Consider the following 24,763-nt stretch of genomic DNA (forward strand, 5'->3'; position numbering starts at 1 on the left):
TTACTATCCCTTTAAAGCATCAACGTGTGGACTGATCAATTGCATTCTTTATGATTATATGAGGTGTTCTTGCATATTAAATAAAAAAGATACTTGCAAAATGAGAGGTAAATACAGGTTAAGCTGCTCTGTAAACATCACATTAGGATCTCCAGTGTTGGTTTGTGATAGTTTACACCATTTTGACCAAATAGCTACAGTGGGATGTTGCTTTTCAGACCCATTTTTTATTCAAAACATCTTTCAGGAAGGTTAAAAAAAATGAAGGCTACTGAGGGTGTGTATCATAAACTGATTTTTTTTTCTTTGTGTTTTTGTGGTTAATTTACCTTGAGGCTGTTTTGTGACAGAAATAGTCTAGCGACTAAAATCAGAATGAGAAAAATGTATACATACACATGATTATCAAACAATTTGTCCGCATACAGCATGTTTTCCTTCTGCCCTTCTAATATGCATCATATATACATATTTGTGTTAGGATTTTTTTTGCTGTAACAAATGAGACTTTTTTTTATATATTAATATCTAAAGTGCCATTTTTTTATTTCTTATCTCAATTATAGAAAAAGACATACACAGTGTACTGGGCATATTCATATAAGGAAGACATTTCTCTGGCAGTCTATTGGTTAAGTCTTTGAAAGCACAGTTTAGAGAATGTATTAATGGAAAGCAGGCAGCATGGTTCCTTCCATGCATACAGCAGGGAGCTTGCTTCAAGTAGCAAAGTCGTGCCGAGTTCTACACAGGTAAACAGAGGCTCCTGCTCATAATACAAGGCTACCTGCAGGGGGGCCAGCTCTGTTTTATCCCCTCCTCCCCTTGCTGCATGCAATTCACCATGTCACAGTTTGGAGGCAGAGAAATTCAGCAGAAGAGCCATTGCATTCTTGCTCGTCTCTTTCCTTGCAACCTGTGGCTGGTGGCTCCCCAGTATAAGACCCTGAAACTGAATGCAAGAGACACAGTCAATTGTAGGAAAACCCCTGCTTCTGCTAATGCCTGATAATAGATAGTGGAGATTACTGCTACTTAAAAAACTATATTTACTGTACAATATGGATGGCATTAAACCTACCTGGCTAGTTTTGGGAAAGGATCTGTAATTTTGTTGCATTATCAAAAATGGAGGTTGCCATATAAATAGAATTATTCTAATTGCTAAAATCCAGATCTGAAGAGAGAGGAATAGAAGAAATGTGCAGCATGGATGGGATTTTGACTCTGCAATCCTTAAAGGCTGTAATGGTAACTTACAGAGACTGCTGACCCATCTCTACAGTCTGAAGAACATTGGAAAGTTAACAGGATATTATCAACAAACTTCCATTATGGCCAGGAACACTGCTCTGTACTTCAGGTTGGTCGAAGGGAAGAACTTACCTGCCAAAGATGTGTAAGTCCTACAATTTTATTTTTTTAACAGTTTGATTTGACATGCTCATCTTAGCATTATGTTAGATGTGTGTGGGTGATCAAAATCTCAGAATTATTTGTCTGTTTTGGTTTTGAGGCTAGAACAGACACATACACCTTAAACTGATCCCGCTGCCTAACGATGAGAAATAGGAATAGCCTTTATACCTTTTCAGCAGGAGTCAGCCCAGGAGAAGTTTCTGCCTGAACTTTATCTATGTTGAGAGTGGTAAGGTGATTTCTGAGTTCAAAATTGGTTGGGACAAAGTTGTTATGAGATGTCCACTTTATATATAATAAAAAATGGGCTCATAAATATGTCCTTTTTACCTTTTAGCCCCATTACAATCATTTCTCTTAGAAGTTATGCTGATGGATATAAACAACTGACATGTCTGCTATCTGTGATCATTCAGTAAGATAATGAGGTTTAGACAAGATGATTTGAGAGGGTTAATTCTTTTTAACACCTTTTGAAAGTGAAGATTATTTCAAGTACTATTTCTGAACAAGGATTGCAGTTTACTAATTACCTGCTCATGTTGTGATTAGGAGAGGAATCTCTCACCTCTATCTCTCGTGTGGGTATGGGTGCGTGTGTGTAAACTAGTGGTAATATGGCACTTCCGTATCTGTGTTTGCAAGTGTTCTTGTTATCTGATGGTAACCCAGCTTTACAGGTCATTCAGGAATTTAATATCATCAACAGAAAGATTTGCAGAGCATTATCACACAAGCCTAGTAGTGAACTGCATAAGAAAATTATGTTATCATTATATTAAAGGAACATCCCGGTCAAAATGTAAATGCACATAGATGAATTACATCTTTGAATAGAAATATATTTACAATATAAATGTATTGCCAAAAATGCTTCTAGTAAAAGTTATCACTGTTTTAGTGTTAATATTTTTCTCTGCACGTGCATGTGAAGCATACATAGATATTCTCAGTGCACCAGCATTTTATATACTGCAGCTGCTGAGAGTGCCAATGTGGATTGTATGAAGTCAGCAATTAACAAATTGAGTCATTACCAGATGGTGCAAGCACCTTAGGCTCTCTGAGCAAGTGCTATGTTTAAAATGCTGGTGCACGGTGCATACTTAAATACACTTTTGAAACAGTGATAGCTTTTATTAGTAGCATTTTTGCTAATACACTTATATTACAAAACTGCTTCTATACAGAACTGAAATGCACCCATGTGGAGACCAATTTTGGCCGGAATGTCCCTTTAATCTAATTGGAGAACATTGAAGTAAAGACTGATAACAAATTTGTATAACTAATAGAAAATTAAAATCACACATCTTAAAAAAAAGATAGTATAGATTTCCCCAGACTCTGTTTTCGGTCTCCTCAGAGATTCCCATGCAATTGTTTAGGCTCATTGGGTTGAATTCACTAAAAGCCATATCTCCAAACTGTTGAGTCTCTCCCCATTTTATGTTCTTCTCCATGTGCTGAAGAATGTAGAAATCTGTGCTTTTTAGTGAATTGGTTTTATAGAATAACATAGGAACTAAAATAAATCAGTGGTGCTGGAGAGGGTTGCTAGTAAATATACCCTATTTGTAGGTAGATTCTAGTGACAAATTCATAATAGAATTTAAACATTTCCATACATTACTTTACAGCTGGAATATTAATTACTGCTATATTGAAGCAAATCAGAACATTTTACATCTGTAAGAGACATATACTTATCCAATGAGTCCAGTGAGAGCTATTGACCATGCACTGCTTATAAAAATAATCTTCCTCTGTCAATATTGAGATCTGGGGATGCTTCAACCATGTATAAATGGTATGGGGAAAGCTTTACTGCTTGGAGCAGAACATGGTACATGGAGGTGTATACTGTAGATCTCAAGTAGATACGTCAAGGCACCCTTTATACCTCACTCAGGTACATGATCTGCCTCAGTCACTGGGGATCTTGAGGACATAAGTATCAGCCACAGGTATCTAGAATATATCCCAAGTCAATGCCATTCCTAAGCCCTAATAGTTCTGAGTTTAGGGCTCAGGCATTGTGATTGACTCATGTGTGCTCAGGTAGGGTCATCCTTTATTTTATTACTGAATACATGGGTGTGTATGGGTCAAGCATAACAGTAGGATTGCATTGGCAATATATTATTTTTATTATTAATAAAATGCTATCTCTAAATTGTTATTTTTAAACCAAATGTATGCATTCTCCATGCCTCTGGGGTCATTCATGGAATAAAAATAAAAAAAAAACAACAACAAAAAGTCAATATTACTTGAGGCCTAAAGCTCAAAAGCACTTGTAAGCTAATGATGAGGACATAATGTCCCTTAGTCACCTATGGGCTCTTAACATTTCAATCAGTGCTGGAGTCTGAATGATTTAACTCACTGGTGAGATCTGCAACATATGTTGTTTTAGTCTAAAGTATGCTCTGCCAATACATTAGACCTTGTGAAATTGGCTTAAATACATTTAATTTCTTGGTTGGATCATGGCAAGGTGTCCATTGATCTGGCTGTACTAGATCATAAAGATTTAAAATTTCAGTGGCGCCTACCATATCAGATCTTATCTGATTTACCATTCCTTGAGGAACTTAGAACTGATATTAAACACTTCATACAAATAAATGACAATAACTCCTTACAACTTATTATGGGGTGCCCTTAAAGGGAAAGTCTTCTCCAAAATGTTTATTGTTTAAAACGATAGATAATGCCTTTATTACCCTTTCCCCAGTTTTGCATAACCAACATGGTTATATTAATACACTTTTTACCTCTGTGATTACCTTGTATATTAGTCTTTTCTGACAGCCCCCTGATCACATGACTTTTTATTTTATATATATTAACTTGCATTTTATCCGATTAGTGCAGTGTCTGCCTCAACCCACGGGCGTTAGCACCATTTTATCTATATGGCTGACATGAACTAGCAGTCCCCTGTTGTGAAAAGCAAATAAAAAGCATGTGATAAGAGGCTGTCTTTAGTGGCTTAGAAACAGGCATACATTTAGAGGTTTAAAGGTTATAAAGTATATTAATATAACAATTTTGGTTGTGCAAAGCTGAAGAATGGGTAGTACAGGTGTGACCTATATTTTTAAACAATAACAAGTCTGGTGTAGACTGTCCCTTTAAAGCTATAAGAGGCAATATACTCAAAAAATAGCTTCACATTAGAAAGTCCTTAGGCCTTACCATTTCTCAAGCTCACTGTAAATTATGCTAGCTGGAGAAGCAGAACCGGATTAACCATCGTCCCAACTTATCACCTGTATCACTGATATTAAAACTCATATTCGCACATTTGAATTGCGGAGAGTACAACAGAATTTACTTAGACTTAATCAACATTTCTATAGTAAAGGAAATAAAGCAGATACTATGCTTGCCAATAAATTATTCTGCTGTGCGAGTGCTATGCGTATTCACCAAATTTAAATACGGATATCAAATCCTACGTAATCTACCGCTTATTGGCAAAAGGTTTGCAGACTATTATAAATCTCTACAATATTGAAAGCAATCTCACCCAGATCTCATATACAATCATTTCTTGAATCTCTGAATTTTTATTTTCTTAGCCCCAATCAAAGGGAGTCCCTAGGTAACCTAATTTCCCTTGAGGAAGTCATTACTGTAATTAAAAAACTTAAACCACTTTAAGCCCCAGGGCCAGATGGATTAATGCTAAATTTTATAAGTTTTATAACTTTGAACTCTTACCATTATTATTATTACGACTTTATCACAAAGCCTATGAAAGAAGCTCTTTCGATAGGGCGTTCTTACAAGTCTCTATAACTACCATCCCTAAGCCTGGGAAAGATCCTGCATTTTGTGAGAGTTATAGACCCATTTTATAAATTAACATGGGCATTTAAAATATACTCAAAAGGTTTAGCTAATCACATTGCTCTTCTGCCCTCTTTGGTCAGTACTGACCAAGTGGAATTTGTTCTTAACAGAGAAGGCCCCGATAATACCAGGAGCTTACTTCATATTTTCATTGAGTCTACTAGACTTAACAGACCTATCTTGGTGATCTCTTTAGATGCCAAGAACGCCTTTGACCGAATTAGATGGAACTACCCATGGGAAGTATTAGAGGCTTTCTGATTTCCGTATGAAATCCAACGGGCGATTAGAGCCCTTTATTCAGCCCCAACAGCTTTCATAAAAGGCCTAGGTTTCTGTTCCTCAACCTTTCCCAGTTCTAATGGCACTCGACAGGGGTGCCCTTTGTCGCCCCTGCTTTTTGCCCTCACTATCTGGTCCAGAAAGTATCCAGACAGTTCAAACAATAGATGGCATTGCACTTTTCGGCACTAACCACAAAATCACATTATTTTCTATGACATTACTATATTCACAGCTAACCCTTCAGAGACCCTCCCACATTAACTCAAAATACTAACAAAATTCAGAGAGTTGTCCATCTATAAACTAAACTTTCCCAAAACTGAAGCTTTTTTTATGGGGGTTCTAAAACAATTAAACCCAGATTTTACAACACAAATACCCCTTTAAGTGGTCTAGTCATTCTCTTGGCGTGTTTACATCTAATGATATCCCTACGGTTATTCAAGATAACTATATCCCTCTTTTATGTGAGTTAAGACAACTTAGAACTAAATGGAACTTCTCAGCTTTATCATGATTGGTCCAAATCACTTCACTAAAAATTAGCTTTCTTACCTCTTTAGATGCCTCCCTATTTGTTTACCTAGATACCTACTTCTTCAATTTTAATGCCGAATGACTGATTCAATCTGGCAGGGACAAGGATCAAGAGTTGCTCACAAAACCCTACAATACCCAGTCTCATATGGAGGAGAGGCCTCCCCCGCAGTTACTAGATATTAGGAGGCAGCTATGCTTACACATACAGTATATCACAATAGGAAGTTATGAAGTTATGCAACAGGCTAGTAAGTGGAGAGACATTGAGCAAGCTTCCCTTCCTTACCATTTCACCTAATCTAGTAGACCTAATTTGGATTTCCCCTCATTGCCGCAGAAGCGTAGGAATATCTAGATAAATAATAATAGAATGTTTGAGTATGTGGGATAAAATTCGGCACTACCCAGACGTGGCACCACATCCTTCTCCTATCCACCCATTAAAAGGCCTCCTCACTGACCTCCCCGAATCCCACCCCAACCTATGGTTCCCTGTATAGGAGCTTCTATAGTTTCTGATCGAGCTGCCAAAAACCAATACATAACCCTATCCCAAATCTCTACAGAGTCCCCTCCACATACTATTTTAATATCTGAGTATACTTGCCTCCAAATTTTTCTACCTAGTTGGGGCTTTGACCCCAAATCCATTAGGCCCAAGACAATTTGGGAAGGTAGTTGGTGTCTGGGAGGAAGACTTTACAAACCTTTATCTTTTCATTTTGGAAGGTGCCTAATTAAGCTGCCTTCTTGCTCGCATGGGAACATATTAATGAGTCATACCCCTCAAGAATTGGCAGAAATTCATTATACCCTACATGAAACATACTATAAAATATTAGTATATTGGTATTATACACCCCTTAGACTGTTTAAAATGAATGATGTAAGTTTGCCTTTATGCTGGTGGGAATGCAGAGCAGTAGGGGATTTCCTCCATATCTGGTGGGCCTGCCATAAACTGACGATTCCATAGTTTTTCCATTCTGTCTAAATTTTTCATTGTTTCCTAAAACCTCAGAGGCAGCACTACTTCATCTAGGCGTAAAATCTCTTCCTAAACACCAAGGCTATTTTTGTGTATATTTGCTAATAGCAGTTAAATTGGCCATCACTAGAATATGGAAGAATAGCACTTCCCCAAATTGTACTCAACATTATGAGCATGGAGATACATGTCTTTTATACCATGGATAACCTCACTCTCTTTGTACTAATCTAGGCCGACTGGGCATCTTTTTTCCCATCTAGTTGGAAGCCCCCGACAATTAATTTTGTAACTATGCTTATACTTTAGTGAAGATGGTCAACAGGAGAGGACTGCAAGAGATAATGTAGAAGGTAGGTGATATAATGAGGCAGGGTCGGCTCCAAGGGGGGGGGGCATTGGGGGGCAAAGTCCACCCAAATGGAATGCTGTGCCCCCTCAAAAAATATTGATATGATCATATGCTTTAAAAATAATAAATAAAATAATGAGTTAGCTGCCGAACTGTGAGGTTGCATCACGCATTTGCAAGGAGCTCCGTGTCTTAACCTCTTATTTGGAATTGGAAGTTAGAGACTTTTTGGACTTGTCTTTAACCCTATTAATTTTACCTATCGTGAGTTACTCATTTTCTTAAACAATAGACCATGACAAGAATATGATTGTATCATATAAATCTATGTCTATAAATTGCTACCAGCTTCTGTCGACGCCTCAAAAGTGCACTGTGATCTTAGGCCGGTCCAGTACATAGGTTGTATTTAGTAGCCTGATATCCGTTAGTTATTGCGAAACAGGTATAGCTAAATCTAATCTACAAAATGACCACTATCTGAATACCTAGTATCCTCACTGCTATTGCAAACAAAGGGGTTAATTGCATTGGGGGGTTTGGGGTGCATGGCTGTTTAGGGGATATGATTGAGATTTGAGAATGAGTTTAAGGGTTTTGGATAATGGTGATTAAGGGGTAAATTGTTTTTAAGGAGTTTAATGGCTCTGTTTTAGTGCACTGCATAGGATTTAGACTTTATTCTTTTACCTAGTGATTTAGCACATATTATCCAAATGTTAATAGTGGGGGATAAGCCAGCCAGAAGCTACACTTTCCTGCAGAATATGTAGGTCTGCTCTTATTTTGACTCTCATACATGCTTTGTAAATGCGTGCCCCCTCGTGAAAAAAAAATGTCGACCCTGTAATGAGGGAAGGAAGCAGGAAGAGGAGAAGATTAATAACAGAAAAGAAAAACACAAAAATGATACACAAAGCAACAAAGGATAAACCAAACCAACAGTTTTCTTTATTTCTTTTTTTTTCTTCTCTTCCTGCTCTTCTCTTTTCTTATTCTTTCTTAGTTCTCTCTTAGCATACCTAACTTGACTTTTTTTAAAAAGCAAAAAAAGAGAGCAAGCCGCAATGTGCCCCAAGGATATGGTAAAGACATATATTTGAAGATAGGAGACCAACGGTCTTTATTTGTAGAAGCAACTATAATCGATCATAGTGTTGAGACCATTAGATGAAATAGTTCCCAGCCTATGTATCCACCTAGATTCTAACCTCAATAATGCCTTAGCTCGATCACCACCCCATCTTGACTTTGGTATATGATCAATCAGGATTGTCCTCATAGTAGAGATCGAATGTCCAGCTTGTTGAAAGTGGCGTGCCACTGGTTGATCTGATCCTTCTTTTTCCAAGGCTAATCTAATTGCAGATTTGTGGTTCGCCAGCCGCTCCCTGAATGTAGTGGTGGTTTTACCAATATAGTACAGGGAGCATGGGCAAATGATGATGTAAACGACATGGTCTGATGTACAAGTACACCGGATCCAATAGGAATCAACAAACAAGCAGCCAATGAAATCCAAAGAACACCTTTAAAAAGTTTGAAATATACACCTGGAGTATCTTGATAAAGCCCTCTCAGGGTGAAACGCATAGAATTTACTCCAGAAACCTTGTTTTTATTTGGAACCCATCAAAGATTGAAATACACGCAAAAGCTGCGATCCAGCCCCTCCTGTGGACTCTCTAATTGTTTGATTTAGGAGATAAAGCCGCTGCAAGGACCAGGGATCTGATCAGCAAATAGCGAGTATTCACGTTTACCACTACAACCGTCTCTAAACACGGCTACAGCAGGCACAAATTGTCTGACTCAAGTTCAACAAACATCATTGCAGTAAAAGGAAGGATTCATCAAATAATATATTGGCCGATATATTTTCACGGAACGCCAGACATTAGACCTATCAGAAAAGGGGTGTGTGACCCAAACCACCAATCACCACATTAGCGAGCTGTTTGGTCTTTAAGCCGCGAAATACACCGCTATACCGAGACCCGGTGCAAGGGCAGAATCAACACACGCCCGGTCTATCAGCCTCCACAACATCTCTAACTGTAAGGTATCTTACTATTTGTGCCATTGTGACTTTTACGTATGCAGTAACACTGTAGTATATACCACCAACTATGCCCAGTTAACTGCTGCTGAGCAAACCTCTTGTCGACAGATACCACTGATTGCAAGGGAGACGTCCCTAATGTTTTAAATATATCGATTGTTGTTTTATTGATTTTTTAAGGATTAAATATTTTATGCAGTAACTGTCACAGAGATTTATTTTTGCTACACAATCTGTCATTTATTATCTATACATATAGACCTTAATTGTCCACCACATCTAACGTATACACGTCACATTTTTAATATTTTTTGTATTACACTCACATCAGTATCTAAGATGTCAAATAGGTAAAAACCTCTATCACATTTTCTGTTTCTTAAACACGCTGTCACTATATCCAATTTGGAATTGAGACACTAAAAAAATTTTTTCTTTCAGTTCACAGAAGGATAATAATAGGATATCCACATCACATGTTCATTTTTCCACATTTCTATTTTTTCACTCTAACGGATAGCCGTCTATTAATATAATAGTCACATCATTGGTAGTGTTATCCTAGCTAATCTAACCATTAGCACCAGTTACCCCTTTTTTTAATTATAGCACTCACACTTTTTTTAAACTACTGAGGAGGAGTAGTTTTTCTTTAACCAGGCATTTAGGATAACAGTTAGCGCCAACGCTCAATTCTATACACCTGATGTACAAGTCAGCCTATGTTGTATCTGAAACATCTGATTCGTGTGCGGATGATGGAATCAATTTCCTGTAATCATTCCATTGCAGGTTGAGCAATCGCCACAACGAAAACATCCCTTCTTGCCCACTAGTAACCATGTATCCTTCCGATAGCTGTTGACAGGGTCCGTCTTCACCAACAGATCTCTCAGGTTCCTCGACTTTTTATAGACCAATCGTGGTGGAGGAATGTCATTGAATGGTAGACTGGAATCTGTAGAAAGTATAGGCCAATGTTGCTGTACAATCCTCTGCACTGCTCTTGAAGCTGGTGTAAAGGTTGTGATAAAGTTTAGACATTTATCCGGTGGTATGGGTGGTTTGGAGGTGATAGATCGTTGGGTGAGGAGAGCTGCTTTCTCACATTGTGTCTTGATGATGGTCTCCATGTACCCCCTATTCAGGAAACGTTTGGACATGGTCTCCAGTTGTTTTTTCTTGTTGGTCTCCTCTGTGTTGTTACGTATGACATGCAGGAGCTGAGAGGAACTGACCCCTACTTTCTGAAACTGTGGATGAGAACTACTAAAATGTGACAGTGAATTTATAGATTTCAACATCTAAGAAGTGTTTCCTATCCATATCATTCTCAATTTTTAACCGTACAGTAGAATTAATTGAGCTGAGTTAGTGGAACCAATCTAGTAAGGATGATACACTGCCACTCCAAATAAGGAAAATGTCGTCTATATAACGACGATAGAACTTGATGGAGCTCTGCCTGGGAAGAAAGATATACTCTTGTTCATACATTGCCATACAAATATTGGCATACAATGGGGCCATATTCGACCCCATCGCAGTGCCTAGTGTTTGAAGAAAAAAGGTATTTTCAAACCGGAAATAATTCTTAATCAGGCAGAGCTCCATCAGTTCGATCAGAAATTCAACGGGGGGACCGGTATAGTGGACATTGTTACTGAGAATGCGTCTGACCATCTCCAGGACATGTGTATGGGGAATTATGGTATATAAATTGACAACATTCATTTGTTACTAATATGTCAGATGGTTGTATATCATTAAGGTTATTCAGATGAGATATTAGTTCAGCCGAATCTCTAAGATAAGAGGAGGCTGCAAAAAATGATCGATGTATTCAGCCAGGGGCTGAAACAATGAGCCTCTGGCAGAAACAGGCGCCCAGGAGGGTTGCTCAAACATTTGTGAATCTTGGGTAATAGATACAGAATTGGGCAAATTGGATTATCTACTGTAAAATAGTGAAATACATCTTCATCTATAAAATTGGAATTCAATGTCAATGTCAAAAATTTATCCACCTCTGTTTTGAACATAGTTGGAATAAATGTTAATTTACGATAGGTAGACTCATTGCTCAGTTGTCGTAATGCCTCTGTATGATACTGTGAATAGTCCAACAGCACAATCACTCCGCCCTTATCAGCGGGCCTAATCACAATAGTGCTGTCCTCCATAAGAGTTTTCAGAGCACTTCTCTCATTTGCTGTCAGATTATCCCAAGTAGTAGACTCAGACACGTTTTGTTTGCTGATATCAGAGTTACACATTCTGGTAAATGTTTTAATGGAGGTATGAGTATTTGTGGGCTCATAAGTACTACCTACTTTGAAAGGCTTGTGTATATATGTCGGACTGTTCTTTAAGTGATCTTTTAATTTTAACTGCCGTTGAAAGTGAAACAAGTCCACTTGCAAATCAAAGGCATCACATTTCTGGGTAGGTATGAATGACAGGCCCTTGTTCAATAGTGAATGTTCTGCATTGGATAAAGTACAGGAGTTTTAATTGTATGCTATGGTTTCTGTTTGCGGGCAGTACTTTTCTTTGTTGTGGCTATGGTGTTTCCTACCGCCCCTCCTTTTGTGTCGGTGTCTGACATCGCGGGTAAAGGGGGTCTCTGTGAAGACCTAGTGCTAACACCATCAGAAGTGGTTGTGGCACGTTGAGAGCTAATGGCTTCACTCCCGGAAGAATCTCCCCCACTGCTATCCACTGTCTCAAAATTCATCTGTCTATTCTTATTGTACCTCCCCCTTCTCTGGAAAGGCATGTCCTGTTTCCCATATGACCATTTGTATACCTTTCTTTCCCTGTAATCATGTTCAACGGTGTTATATTTTTTATTTTTAAATGCAAGTAATTCCTGTTTATACTTGGCAACTTGAGTTGTTAATTTGTTAAGCCAATCAGTTTCTGAGTCTTGACTAAGGATATGTAACAATTTGTCCTTAATAAGAGAGATGTCAATTTTAACAGCAGCCTTAAGTCTAGAAACCTCCTCAATGACTAATAGCATTAGGTCGTGCAAGCATTTATTAAGAATGCCACACCACCTTTTGCAAAATTCCATGCTTGTCCTCCCCAAAGTCGGTATGTTTTTAATCCTAAACCCCTGTGGTATGAATTTATCCTTATGGTACTTAAATACATTGCATGTAGGTAATAATTAATCTCCTTTTTCTTTAAGTGTAATAATTTATGATACACATTTAAAGGAGTCTCACCTTTAATTTCCTCCAGCTCCTGTATGTCAGCCTCACACCTGATGCGAACCACATCATCCTCTGTAAAAGCAAAGTCCTCGACTTTCTCCATATGGATCTTCATGGAGGGGCAATTGTGATCTCATTAGCCATAACCTAATAGTGCAACACCTGGTTTGCAATATTAATCACAAAAAAAGAGTACATAAAGCACTCTGCTGAGAATATGTTGTGTACAACAAAAAAGTTCATACAGTCACTGCTAGACCCCAATTCACATGGGACTGCAGGTGCACAATCCAAATATTAACATATGTAGAAATCCAAGTAGATCAGCACTCAGCATCACCTCCAACAACTGTGTTGGAGATGATGGTGAGTGCTGATCTACTTGGATTTATATATATAATATATAAATCCATATATATAATATAAGGGACGCTGTATGGAATATACTTTTAAGCGTGTGCTTTTGTGTGATTTTATGTAAAATAAACGTACTTCACTATTGCTGGGCAATTGTTTTTGTTCCATTCACATGTTATCTGAGACTCACATCGGAACCAAGATTTACAGTGGAGGATCCGATATACCACTTCAGTTTCAACACAGCTGATCTATTATCCTGGTATTTCTGTTTGATAACCTGGAGGACTGGGATATTGCAGCTACTTACGGAGGTCTTATATGATTGGTGACTACTTACCTCATATCGATTGAGGTCTCTGGAAGTAAGTGTTTTGGGATAGGGGAGTTGTGACCCCATACACTTTTCTTCACTATATATTCCACCAGAGGGAGGCGCAGTCACATACTCTTTCTCACTACATTCATCGTTAAGACGACCTGGGAGTCTTTACAATCCTTTTTGATTTGCTGCTCCCCTTTTAGATTTATTAAATCTGCGAATCTGGCATCCTAGCATCAGCTGTGCCTGGCTAAACCCGGTGGCTTGAATGGGCGTTGCCCTGTATGAGGGCTAGGTACGGTTCAGATTGCTTTAGAATGAATTTTGTTGTTTGAACTGCCCTTTCAGCCATTCCGTTGGCCTGCGGATAATGTGGACTTGACGTGGAATGTACAAAGTCATATTCCCTGCTGAAAGCACTGAACTCTGTAGAAGCGAACTGCATACCATTATCACTCACCAGCTCCATTGGAATGCCCCACCGGGCGAACAAGCTCTTCAGACAAATGATAACGGCTTGACTTGTGATATCATTCAGAGGTGCAATTTCCAAATACCTGGAATAGTAGTCGATCACAACAAGGAACTTTTCCCCGTGCAGTTCACACAAATCAGCAGCTATTTTCTGCCACGGCCTCGCAGGCAGCAGAGTAGAAATCAAGGGCTCTCTTCTCTGAGTAGGCTGGCGTTCCCGGCAAAAGGCACATTTAGACACGTGATTTGCAATGTCGGAGCTGATCCCAGTCCACCACACAGCTGTAGCTGCCCTTTCTCTGCACTTTGTAATGCCTAGGTGGCCATCGGGAATCCTGTTTAACATCTCCTTCCTCATGCTGACAAGAATTACGATGCGGTCTTGGAACAGCACCAACCCCTCCAGCTCCGTGAGCTGCGACCTCTCTGGCTGGTAAGAACTTAAAGACATCCAGGCTGCCCGGCTCTCGGGCCAGCCTTCTTTTATGTACTTTATAACCTCTTGCAGATCTGTGTCCAAATATGTCTCTTTCTTTATCTCCTCCAGTTTCCTTTAAGAAATGGACTTAGAGGCCAGAACTGAATCAACATACACTTTCACATCAGATTCCGTGGAGGATTCTTCAGCAGCAGCCAGCGGGAGCCTGGATAGTGTATCCGCCACAACCAGTTGTTTCCCCGGCACATGCACTGCCTGAACATTGAACCTGAGCAGTCTCATTAAAAGTCTCTGGCATCTTAAGGGTGTTTTGTCGATATCATAAGAGTTGATTAGAGGGACTAGCGGTTTGTGGTCAGTCTCCAGACTAAATTTCTCCAAACCCACTAGATAACGCTGAAAGCGCTCACAGGCCCAAACTGCAGCCAGGCACTCTTTCTCAATTTGAGCGTATTTTGACTCCGCAGCCGTCAGTGTGCGGGAACAGTAGGCGATGGGCTGTAGTTTATTTTCATTTAACTGCAGGAGAGCAGCCCCCAACCCATAACTGCTTGCATCAGCACTAACCACAGTTTTTGGAAGGGTCGTAGAACCCCAGCACTGGGGCAGACCCCAGCAGGGACTTGGGCTGCATAAAAGCTTTTTCTTGTGAAGGTCCCCAGACCCAGGCAACGTCTTTATTTAACAACTCTGTGATAGGGTGTAGAACTGTTGATAAATCTGGAAGAAACTTGCCCACATAATTTACAAGGCACAATATCTGTCTCAGCTCATGTACATCAGAAGGACTTTTCATCTGTTCAGTAGCACAAATTTTATCGGGGTCTGGCTTGATGCCATCCCCATTGATGATATGCCCAAAGTAACATAATTCAGTTTTCCTAAAATGGCATTTCTCTTTATTTAACTTCAGCCCAGACTCTTTGATAGCCTACAGCACACAACTTAAACGCTGATCATGCTCCTCCGCTGTAGACCCATACACCAGAATGTCGTCCATGACGACTGCCGTGCCCACGTGGTCACTTAGGAGAGAACTCATCTCCCTTTGAAAAATTTCTGGGGCAGAGGATATCCCAAAGGGGAGTCTGCAGAAGCAAAACCGACTTACCGGTGTGATAAAGGTAGTCAGTTTGCGGCACTTTGGATCCAGGGGGATCTGCCAAAAGCTGCTAGAAGCGTCTAATGTAGAAAAGAACTTCGCCCCAGCCAACTTTGGAGCAATGTCTTCTAATGTCAGCAGCACAAATCTCTTTCTCTTCACTGCCTCATTCAACCTTTTCAGGTCCACACAGATGCGCACCTTTCCATTTTTCTTTGCAACCGGAACAATGGGGGCACACCAGTCGGTTGCTTCAACAACCTCTTCAATAACCCCCATAGACTTCATGTGCATAAGCTCCTTCTCCACTTGAGGCATGAGCGGGAACGGAATTCTACGGGGAGTAGAAATACTGTATGGGACTGCGTCACTTTTAAGTGCTATACGAACTGGCTTGCAATTCAGTAGGCCCAATTCGCCAAACATATCTTCAGAGATCTCATTTACTCTGGCCACGAGGCCCACATCACAGGCTGCTTTTCTGCTCAATAAATTGCTAACACACTGGCCTCGAATCACATGCACCCACATGGTGAATTTTCTTTGCTTGTACTCACAGCTGGCAAGAAATTTCCCCGCACAATCAATGCGGCCACCGGGACTATGGACATTTGTAGTAACCTTCGCCAGCTGGGGCTGTCGAGGCAGTTTCATAAATGCAGCAAAAGACATTACAGTGATATCTGCTCCTGTGTCAATCTTAAAATCAACTTTGTCTCCCATTACAGTAAAAGTAACCTTCCAATCTTCCTCTGAGCTTGGCCGTTCCACAACAGACCCCACAAAAGACACTTCCTGACCCTCTTGGTCACTGTCCACCTGCATCTCCTTAATGTATTCAGTTTTACACACCACTTCAAAATGGCCCATTCTGTTACATTTTCTACATCTTTTATCTCTGGCCGGGCATATAACACTCTGATCATGGGCACGGTAGCACCGTGTGCATCGGGCATGCTGCGCCCATCCACTTCTAGGTCTATCCATTATTTTAGATCTACCGCTCACACTGTGCCTTTCACTAGCAGTTTTCCTGGACTGTTGCACTTCATCCACAATACTCTCAGAGCTCAGATCAGCACTTTGCTTTTTCACCAGTTCACTCTGGCGGGCCATCCTAATAGCCCCATCTAATGTTAAATGAGGCTCTAACTGCAGCTTCAGTGAGACTTCAGCACCTGCAATCCCAATAACTATTCTGTCTCTGATTTGCTCTTCTTTAGCAACACCAAACTCACAGAATTCAGCTAGTTCATACAGGCTGCGCACAAATGACTCCACAGATACTCCCACACGCTGATTACGTTTGTGAAAACAAGCTCTCTCATGAATCACATTTCTTTTGGGCACAAAGTGGGCACTGAGTTTATCCATAACTATATCAAAGTTAACTTCTTCCCCTTCTTGGAAAGTAAAAGCATTGAACACTGGCTCCACATCTTTCCCCATAGAGTATAAAAGAGAATTAACTTGTACTTCACCACTCTCCTTGTTCAGTTTGGAAGCAATCCTGAAGCGCTGAAACCGCTGACGCCATGTGGGCCAAGCTGCAGGCTGAGAGAAGTCAAAAGGCTCAGGTGGGGTAAACTTTGACATTGTCATCGATCAGGAACAGAAGCGCAGGCCAGAACTTCTGACACCATGTCATGAGATGCAGGACACAGCAATGATGGTACAACTCTATTTTATTACAGAGCATAGAAACATACATCTATTCAGGTTGATTGTACTAACTAACTGCGACACAGACTACCGGACCTAAGCCCCGCCCCCAAATGAGTGACATCACATCCTGCTCTCATCACAGATGTAAAGCCATTTAAATGCTTCACAATAGATCTGGCCATGCTATCACGTGACTACATATGACGATGAGACCACTTTAGGGTCCTATAACCCACACACATCACTCACAAACTGTCATTTACACTTGTTCTCTCACATGCTTCAATAAAACCAAGGAGAGGCTGATCCCTAGTCTGCAGTCTTGCCGTTAAAGGCAGAGCCACGGCGCCAACCCATGTCTTCTGCAGCAGCTCCACTAATGGCCTCTGAGTTGTGTAACAGCCCTTGTATAACAGGGAATACAGACTAAACCACAGAGCTGGCAACCAATGAAAAAAAATGCAGTACTGACAGCGGCCTGCCAATCAGAACGTTTTGCTCCATGTAGGATAAAGTCTTGAGGTAACCGCGCCTGCAGCAGTTAGTAGCAGAAAGTGTATAGACATCACAGCAGCTAAGAGTAAAATCTCATAACAACACTATATATAAATATGAGGGTATTGCTATGGGAAAGAAAAAAAAATCCAACACCTTATGTGTATTTTAAGAAATATTCATTGTTGCTAATAGCATTTTAACGCATCATTTGCATTTTGGCATGTTTTTTTGTGAAACTAGAATATATATATATATATATATATAACAAAAAGGATTTGCAGTTATGCAATGCACATATTTTCAAAATAACATACATCATACATCAATATGTATGTGACTATATATGTGTATGTGCAAATATATGACCCCGTTTAGGCCATAGCATTATTTGCAATTAAAATGTTATTAGCTGAATGTTGCAGTTGCAAGTACGTCACAATAAGAATATTAATTTAACAGTGAGACAGGTTAGCAAAGAAGTTATGAGTCATAATTAAAGTTAGGGTCTAAGATAGGTTCACTGATTTGGCATATAGAGTATCTGTATCCTTGCAGTCCCACTTATGGACATAATTTACACGAGGATTCAAGCTCCCTTTACAGAAATTTTATTTTTATATTTTTTTATTCAAAATGCAGTATAATGTTTGTGCGAACACCTATAGCTAAACATCTAGTGAATCTGCCTCTTTTTGGCCCCGCCCTTTTTGGCTCCGCCCTCACCCATGGCCGGTATTTTTTTAGAAAAAGGCGGCAACCCTAAATATAACATGGAATAAGAAATGGTTCCAAACTTAAAAAAATACAGTAAGTCCTATTAAGTGATTATTAAAGGATTATAAAACTGTACTCTAAGGGCTAGTTTCCATTGAGGTGGTAAAGTTTGGAAACTGGTGGTAATATAAAAATTCTACATAGTCTTTTAATGGCGATAGATTTTTTTACAAACAGTTTCCAAACTTTACCACCTCAATGGAAACTAGCCCTAAGTAACCTAAAATAAACATGCACATAAGACATTACTAATAACTCAAATAAATCCTACTTACATTTTTTTTCATAAACGAAGCTTCTAAGTATTAAAAAGTTTTTATTTTACAATCCTGTTTGTTTATGCCATACATTATTGTGTAGCTATCCTTTATTGCTTGTTAGTCTAGGGAGCAGATAACTTCATAGTTTGAATACAAATACGTTTATTAACATTTGGTATACAGTATTAAGCTAGTTTAACCAAGGGATGATACTGAGATCTGCGAGCTTGCTGCCACGCTTCAATAACGCTAAGACTATAGCCTCTGTGAATCAGGTGCGTGATGTAGCTTAGACTGACGTAGACGATTACGTCACCTGTAATATGGGCTTGGGTGTCACATTATCATTCTAAATGCACATGCGTGACTTTGTGTGTGCTACCCAGAAGGGCTGTGGGGTAGAGAACCTAGGTTGCCCACCATGATTGGACTATACTAATAAGTCCCACAATGGGCTGGCAAATGGGAAGGATTTCATTGTTAGAATGTGGCGGAATGACACAAGAAAGAAACAGCAAGGTAATTTACCATTTTTTGATACTACTTTGAGCTAAGCATTAATGGAATAATAAAATATGACCTTTTTCATCCCTTTAAGAATTAATATGAAATTAAATTAATATCAAAATTACGTGTTTTTTTAACCAGTGGGTCTAATAATTTGGCAAGGTACTGTGTGTCTGTTTGTATATTTGTATGCATATATATATATCTTATAGTATGCATAAGCAATTAAGTACTGAACTATATAGCATGTAAGAGCATTTAAAACTGTCAATTATTTATTAATAATTTACCAAATTACTTTAATGCCCTGGCTATATTATGTCCCTTAATTGTGGCAAATTATTACCATTTGTAAATGACTGTGACCACTGCTCAGTGCAATCACATAACTGGTTTAGACAATTTTCAGAATTGTGCAGAAAACCGGTTATTTTTGGCCTCTCTAAAAATATGGGATAAGCACAATTTTACACAAGAGTAAGAACATGTCTGCCTATTAACAGGCCAGATTTGAAGGCAAAAATCCCTTTAAAACGTGCACTACTCCTGTTTCTTATAGTCTTTTTGATTTTTATTGTGTTTAACTAGAGTTTAGTTTTTTATAATTTATTCATTTGAGTAGTTTTGCAAACAGTGTATCGTTTATTGACTGGAATAGCTTAGGAAAAAAAAACTTAGAGGACCATTGGTCGGTCCCATTCATTGGTGGTTTCTAGTACAAGTATAGCTAGGCTGACCATATTGCCACTTTAAGAAGGAACACATATGAAAAATACATATGTGAGGGTTCTTATACAAAACCATTTCTTTAAACAGCCCTGAAAACAGCCCTGACATATGTATTTTTCATATGTGTCCCTTTTTAAAGCGGCAATATGGTCAGCCTAAGTATAGCTCAAATATATATTCTTCCTTAGTTACAGGTGGCATGCAATATGTATTTCCCTGGTGGGATGTGGAATATATGTTTCCCCAGGCAATGCTATAATCTAGCATATATTTTGTCTACCTCTCTTCTGGTGTCTAGGACAGTGGTCATCAACCAACTCTGAGTCATTTTCATCAGCACCTGCAGTGGTGCACAGAGGAATGAAATGGCATGTGGCTCCACCCTTGTCACATTTTTGTCATGTAGGGAGGCAACCATGCCCAGTTCTTCACCCCCCCCCCCCCACACACACACACACACAATGCACAGTACTTGAGAAAAACACACTACATGCTAGGTAACCCTAAGCAACAGATTGCGACGGCAACTGAATTAGTACTCGCATGCAAACACAAACTGACTGAGGTAAGGCACATATTCCTAAGTAGACTCAGAGGTATAATATGCACAAATTCACAAAAATAGCCACACCATACACTCCAATGTTTTATTACATCAGGAAAGGAATATATATTCCCCTCAGCCGTGTAGATATGTTGCCGGCCTCAGTTGTAGTCCCAGACATTGAATGCATTGGTCGTTATTTTTCGGATATGCTTTGGGTCAGTCACTCCTGTTGCCTGGTAATTATTCTTTTATATAAGGTACATGTCCTGTGTAGACAGCCAGTTATAAACTATTCTACAGGGCAGGAGCAGGACATTAAGCATTTTACAACATCACACCTTAAAGGGGGAAAATGTTCACTAATAGACACTGGAAGGTTGGATACAACCGTAAATTTGTTGCTAAATAAAATATATCAGATATATGACATTAAAACCACATAACCATAAATAAATGAAAATAAAGGGGAGAATCAGAAAACGATCTCCATATTATTCAAAAGAGGCTTAGACAAATCTGGTTACTATAGAAACAACTACGGAGAAGCTGTTTATAAATATAGAGATGGACTGATACTACAATTCTTAATACCTGATGCAGATACATATTTCTGAATCTCAAATTTGATGAATAATACCTGAAGCTGATAGCAATGTGGATATCAAATTTATCAATCTGTTTGAATATTACATTTGAATTGTTTAATATAGCATTAGTATAGATTTAAAATGTTCAAATTAATTGGTACTGTTTGGCACTACAGATCCGTCTTGATACTACCAATGAATGAAGAGAATCATATGGTCCTGTCTGTAATTTGCAAATATATTTCAGGAGAATAGAATGTACGAGTTAGTAGAATAAAAGTTACTAGATCACCCAAAGTTATCTATAGAAAAAAATAGATTATTATTCAAACTCCAAATAGTTAAAGGGACACTGAACCCAATTTTTTCTTTCATGATTCAGATAGAGCATGCAATTTTAAGCAACTTTCTAATTTACTCCTATTATCATTTTTTCTTCATTCTCTTGCTATCTTTATTTGAAAAAGAAGGCATCTAAGCTTTTTTTTGGTTTGAACTCTGGACAGCACTTTTTATTGGTGGATGAATTTATCCACCAAACAGCAAGAACAACTCAGGTTGTTCACCAAAAATTGGTCGGCATCTTAACTTACATTCTTGCATTTCAAATAAAGATACCAAGAGACTGAAGAAAATTTGATAATAGGAGTAAATTAGAATGTTGCTTAAAATGTCATGCTCTATCTGAATCACAAAAGAAAAAAATGGGCTTTAGTGTCTCTTTAAATGGACAGAAAGTGATTCAGAGCACAGGGAGAGGAGAGCATGAAATAAACATGAAGGGATTTGAGGTGAAAGGTGCAGAAAGTTTGCCAATATCCAAGATGGCAAAACAAGCGAGAATACAGACTGCATAATCACATTTAAACATAGGTGCCAACATATGGAAACAAAATGAAGGGACACTGAAACAGAGCAATTAGTTAACCAATTAGTGTATGGCTTGTAGTACACACCCTTATGTACTGCACACATTTAGAATTCTTGTCTCTCTCCTCGGGGCAGATATTTCAAATGTAGGACTGATTCCTGGGGCTTTAAAGGGACAGTATTAAAGTCAAAACCAAACTTTCATGATTCAGATAGGGATGCAATTTTAAACAACTTTCCTTGTTTCTTTGTTCTCTTGGTATTCTTTGTGGAAGGCTAAACCTAGGTAGGTTAATAGGCTGATTTCATGTGTGCCATTGGATAATAATAAAGTTTGTAAAAAGCACTGAAATAAGGGGCAGTCTGCAGTGCAGAGGCATAGATACAAGGTAATCACAGAGGTAAAAAGTATATTAATATAACTGTGTTGGTTAAGCAAAAGTGAGGAAGACTGTCCCTTTAATTTAAAGGGTCAGGGGGCTAACCATTACATCTAAGAAAATAAAGACAGTTTAAAAGCTTGGTTTGCTACACAAGCTACCCAAACATATGTACATTAAAGGAGTAAATATAAAGGTTCCATACAATTATGAGCTGAGTATACACACAGGCCTCATAAGTATACTCTGCACCCAAATTCTCTCAGGTGTTAAATGCTAACATTACCAATCTCTACCACTGATATGAAGCTTTATTTAACAGCCCCAAATTTTAAGATCTTGGAAGTGCACACTGCAGACTTGCCAGACCTAGCCTTACTACATATCTGTCCATAATTGGTCTCAGGAGAGATGATAATGTGGAAAGCCTTGGCTACACCAGTGTTATGTCCAGATTAGCTTATCCAGATAAGGCAAATGGTAGTGGCAAGATTGGCTATTGAAAAACGATTGCAGCAAACAAGCTATTGGTTCATTAAAAAAAATCAGACTCACCTACTTTTTTTGCAAGACTGTAGCAACATCTCATAATTAGGAGTTTTATGCCCTTTTAGGTGGGCAACTGTAGTATCTGTTCTTAAACATAGGGTGAGAGCTCTAATAATATTATGTGGTATGAAGTATCATTCATCTATCTAATTTCCCTAACATATGATGTGAATGTACAGTATATACCCTATCAGAGACACATATTGTATGTGTTTAAAATAGTAGACCCTGTAACTTCTATTGCCTCAATAATCAGAGAGCATTTTGCAGGGACAGACAAAACAGTCAAGTGATCAAAGAACAGCAGTAGCGATGATTTTACTTATCAAACGGCGCAGGGATAATCCATCCCAAACACAGCTTGCATTCCCCTAGACACATTCCCTGTGGGAGCCTGTTCAGAAATAAAGGTTTTCTGTGCCAAAACTGCTTTTTTTCTATATGCAATGCAGATGGGTCCTACACATCCCCCCCCCCCCCGTCTCTCTCTTTCTTCCTCTACTAATCAGCACTTATTATTTAATTAGAAATCCTAATTAAAAACCCACAGATGATGAAGACGGGTGGGAGGAAAAGTAGGAGGAAAGATGGTGGAGGGTGGGAAAAGCAGCTTTAACACAATCACTGCTTAGTGAACCTACAACTCCTCATGTGTAGCAATGTGATAATGAGGCTTTCCAAAATCCCATTAAACTATAGCTGTAACTACCTGCATGTAGAGGTGCAGCTATTACTCAGCACTAGTGGACAGGGCCGCCACTAGAAATTTTGGGGCCCCTGACTTAACCATTGATCAGGGCCCCCCCCTTTTGACATGTGCAATTTTTGACCAAGTGACTAAAATGTATATGCACTTTATTCTTAAGTGTCTATTTAAACTTGGAAATGTTGTACAGGTAGTAACATACAGACACACTGAAACACACACACTCACACATAAGGATTCACATATAGACACTCTAGCAGACACGCAAAGAAACACACACAGACACCCAAACAGACACTCATCACTTGTTTACATTGACCTGACAAGTAATGAGGTAGACTACAGTTTTGTAAAAAAAAAGAGATTAAGGCCTAGATTTAGAGTTTGGCGGTAGCCGTGAAAACCAGCGTTAGAGGCTCCTAACGCTGGTTTTAGGCTACCGCCGGTTTTTGGAGTCAGTCAGGAAAGGGTCTAACGCTCACTTTTCAGCCGCGACTTTTCCATACCGCAGATCCCCTTACGTCAATTGCGTATCCTATCTTTTCAATGGGATCTTTCTAACTCCGGTATTTAGAGTCGTGTCTGAAGTGAGCGTTAGAAATCTAATGACAAAACTCCAGCCGCAGGAAAAAAAGTCAGTAGTTAAGAGCTTTCTGGGCTAACGCCGGTTCATAAAGCTCTTAACTACTGTGCTCTAAAGTACACTAACACCCATAAACTACCTATGTACCCCTAAACCGAGGTCCCCCCACATCGCCGCCACTCGATTACATTTTTTAACCCCTAATCTGCCGACCGCCACCTACGTTATCCTTATGTACCCCTAATCTGCTGCCCCTAACACAGCCGACCCCTATATTATATTTATTAACCCCTAACCTGCCCCCCTCAACGTCGCCGCCAGCTACCTACACTTATTAACCCCTAATCTGCCGTCCGCACGCCGCCGCCAGCTACATTATAGCTATGTACCCCTAATCTGCTACCCCTAACACCGCCGACTCCTATATTATATTTATTAACCCCTAACCTGCCCCCCTCAACGTCGCCTCCACCTGCCTACACTTATTAACCCCTAATCTGCCGAGCGGATCTCACCGCTACTATAATAAAGTTATTAACCCCTAATCCGCCTCACTCCCACCTCAATAACCCTATAATAAATTGTATTAACCCCTAATCTGCCCTCCCTAACATCGCCGACACCTAACTTCAATTATTAACCCCTAATCTGCCAACCGAATCTCGCCGCTATTCTAATAAATG

General features: G+C 39.3%; 1 protein-coding gene across 3 annotated transcripts in view; it reads left to right on the plus strand.

The window, feature by feature from the left end:
- The first annotated feature begins 912 nt into the window (after positions 1 to 912).
- Positions 913 to 24,763, plus strand: part of RASAL1 (RAS protein activator like 1) — a 310,566-nt gene continuing 286,715 nt past the window's right edge. The window contains exon 1 of one of the 3 annotated variants that reach the window (XM_053702172.1): positions 913 to 1,399. In XM_053702172.1, coding sequence (XP_053558147.1) covers positions 1,335 to 1,399 — 65 coding nt within the window. In that variant the 5' untranslated portion in view covers positions 913 to 1,334. The remainder of the gene's footprint in view (positions 1,400 to 24,763) is intronic. The other 2 variants (XM_053702170.1, XM_053702169.1) reach the window with 2 other exon arrangements.

Source organism: Bombina bombina, chromosome 2, assembly GCF_027579735.1.
Source record: "Bombina bombina isolate aBomBom1 chromosome 2, aBomBom1.pri, whole genome shotgun sequence".
NCBI classification, from domain to species: domain Eukaryota; kingdom Metazoa; phylum Chordata; class Amphibia; order Anura; family Bombinatoridae; genus Bombina; species Bombina bombina.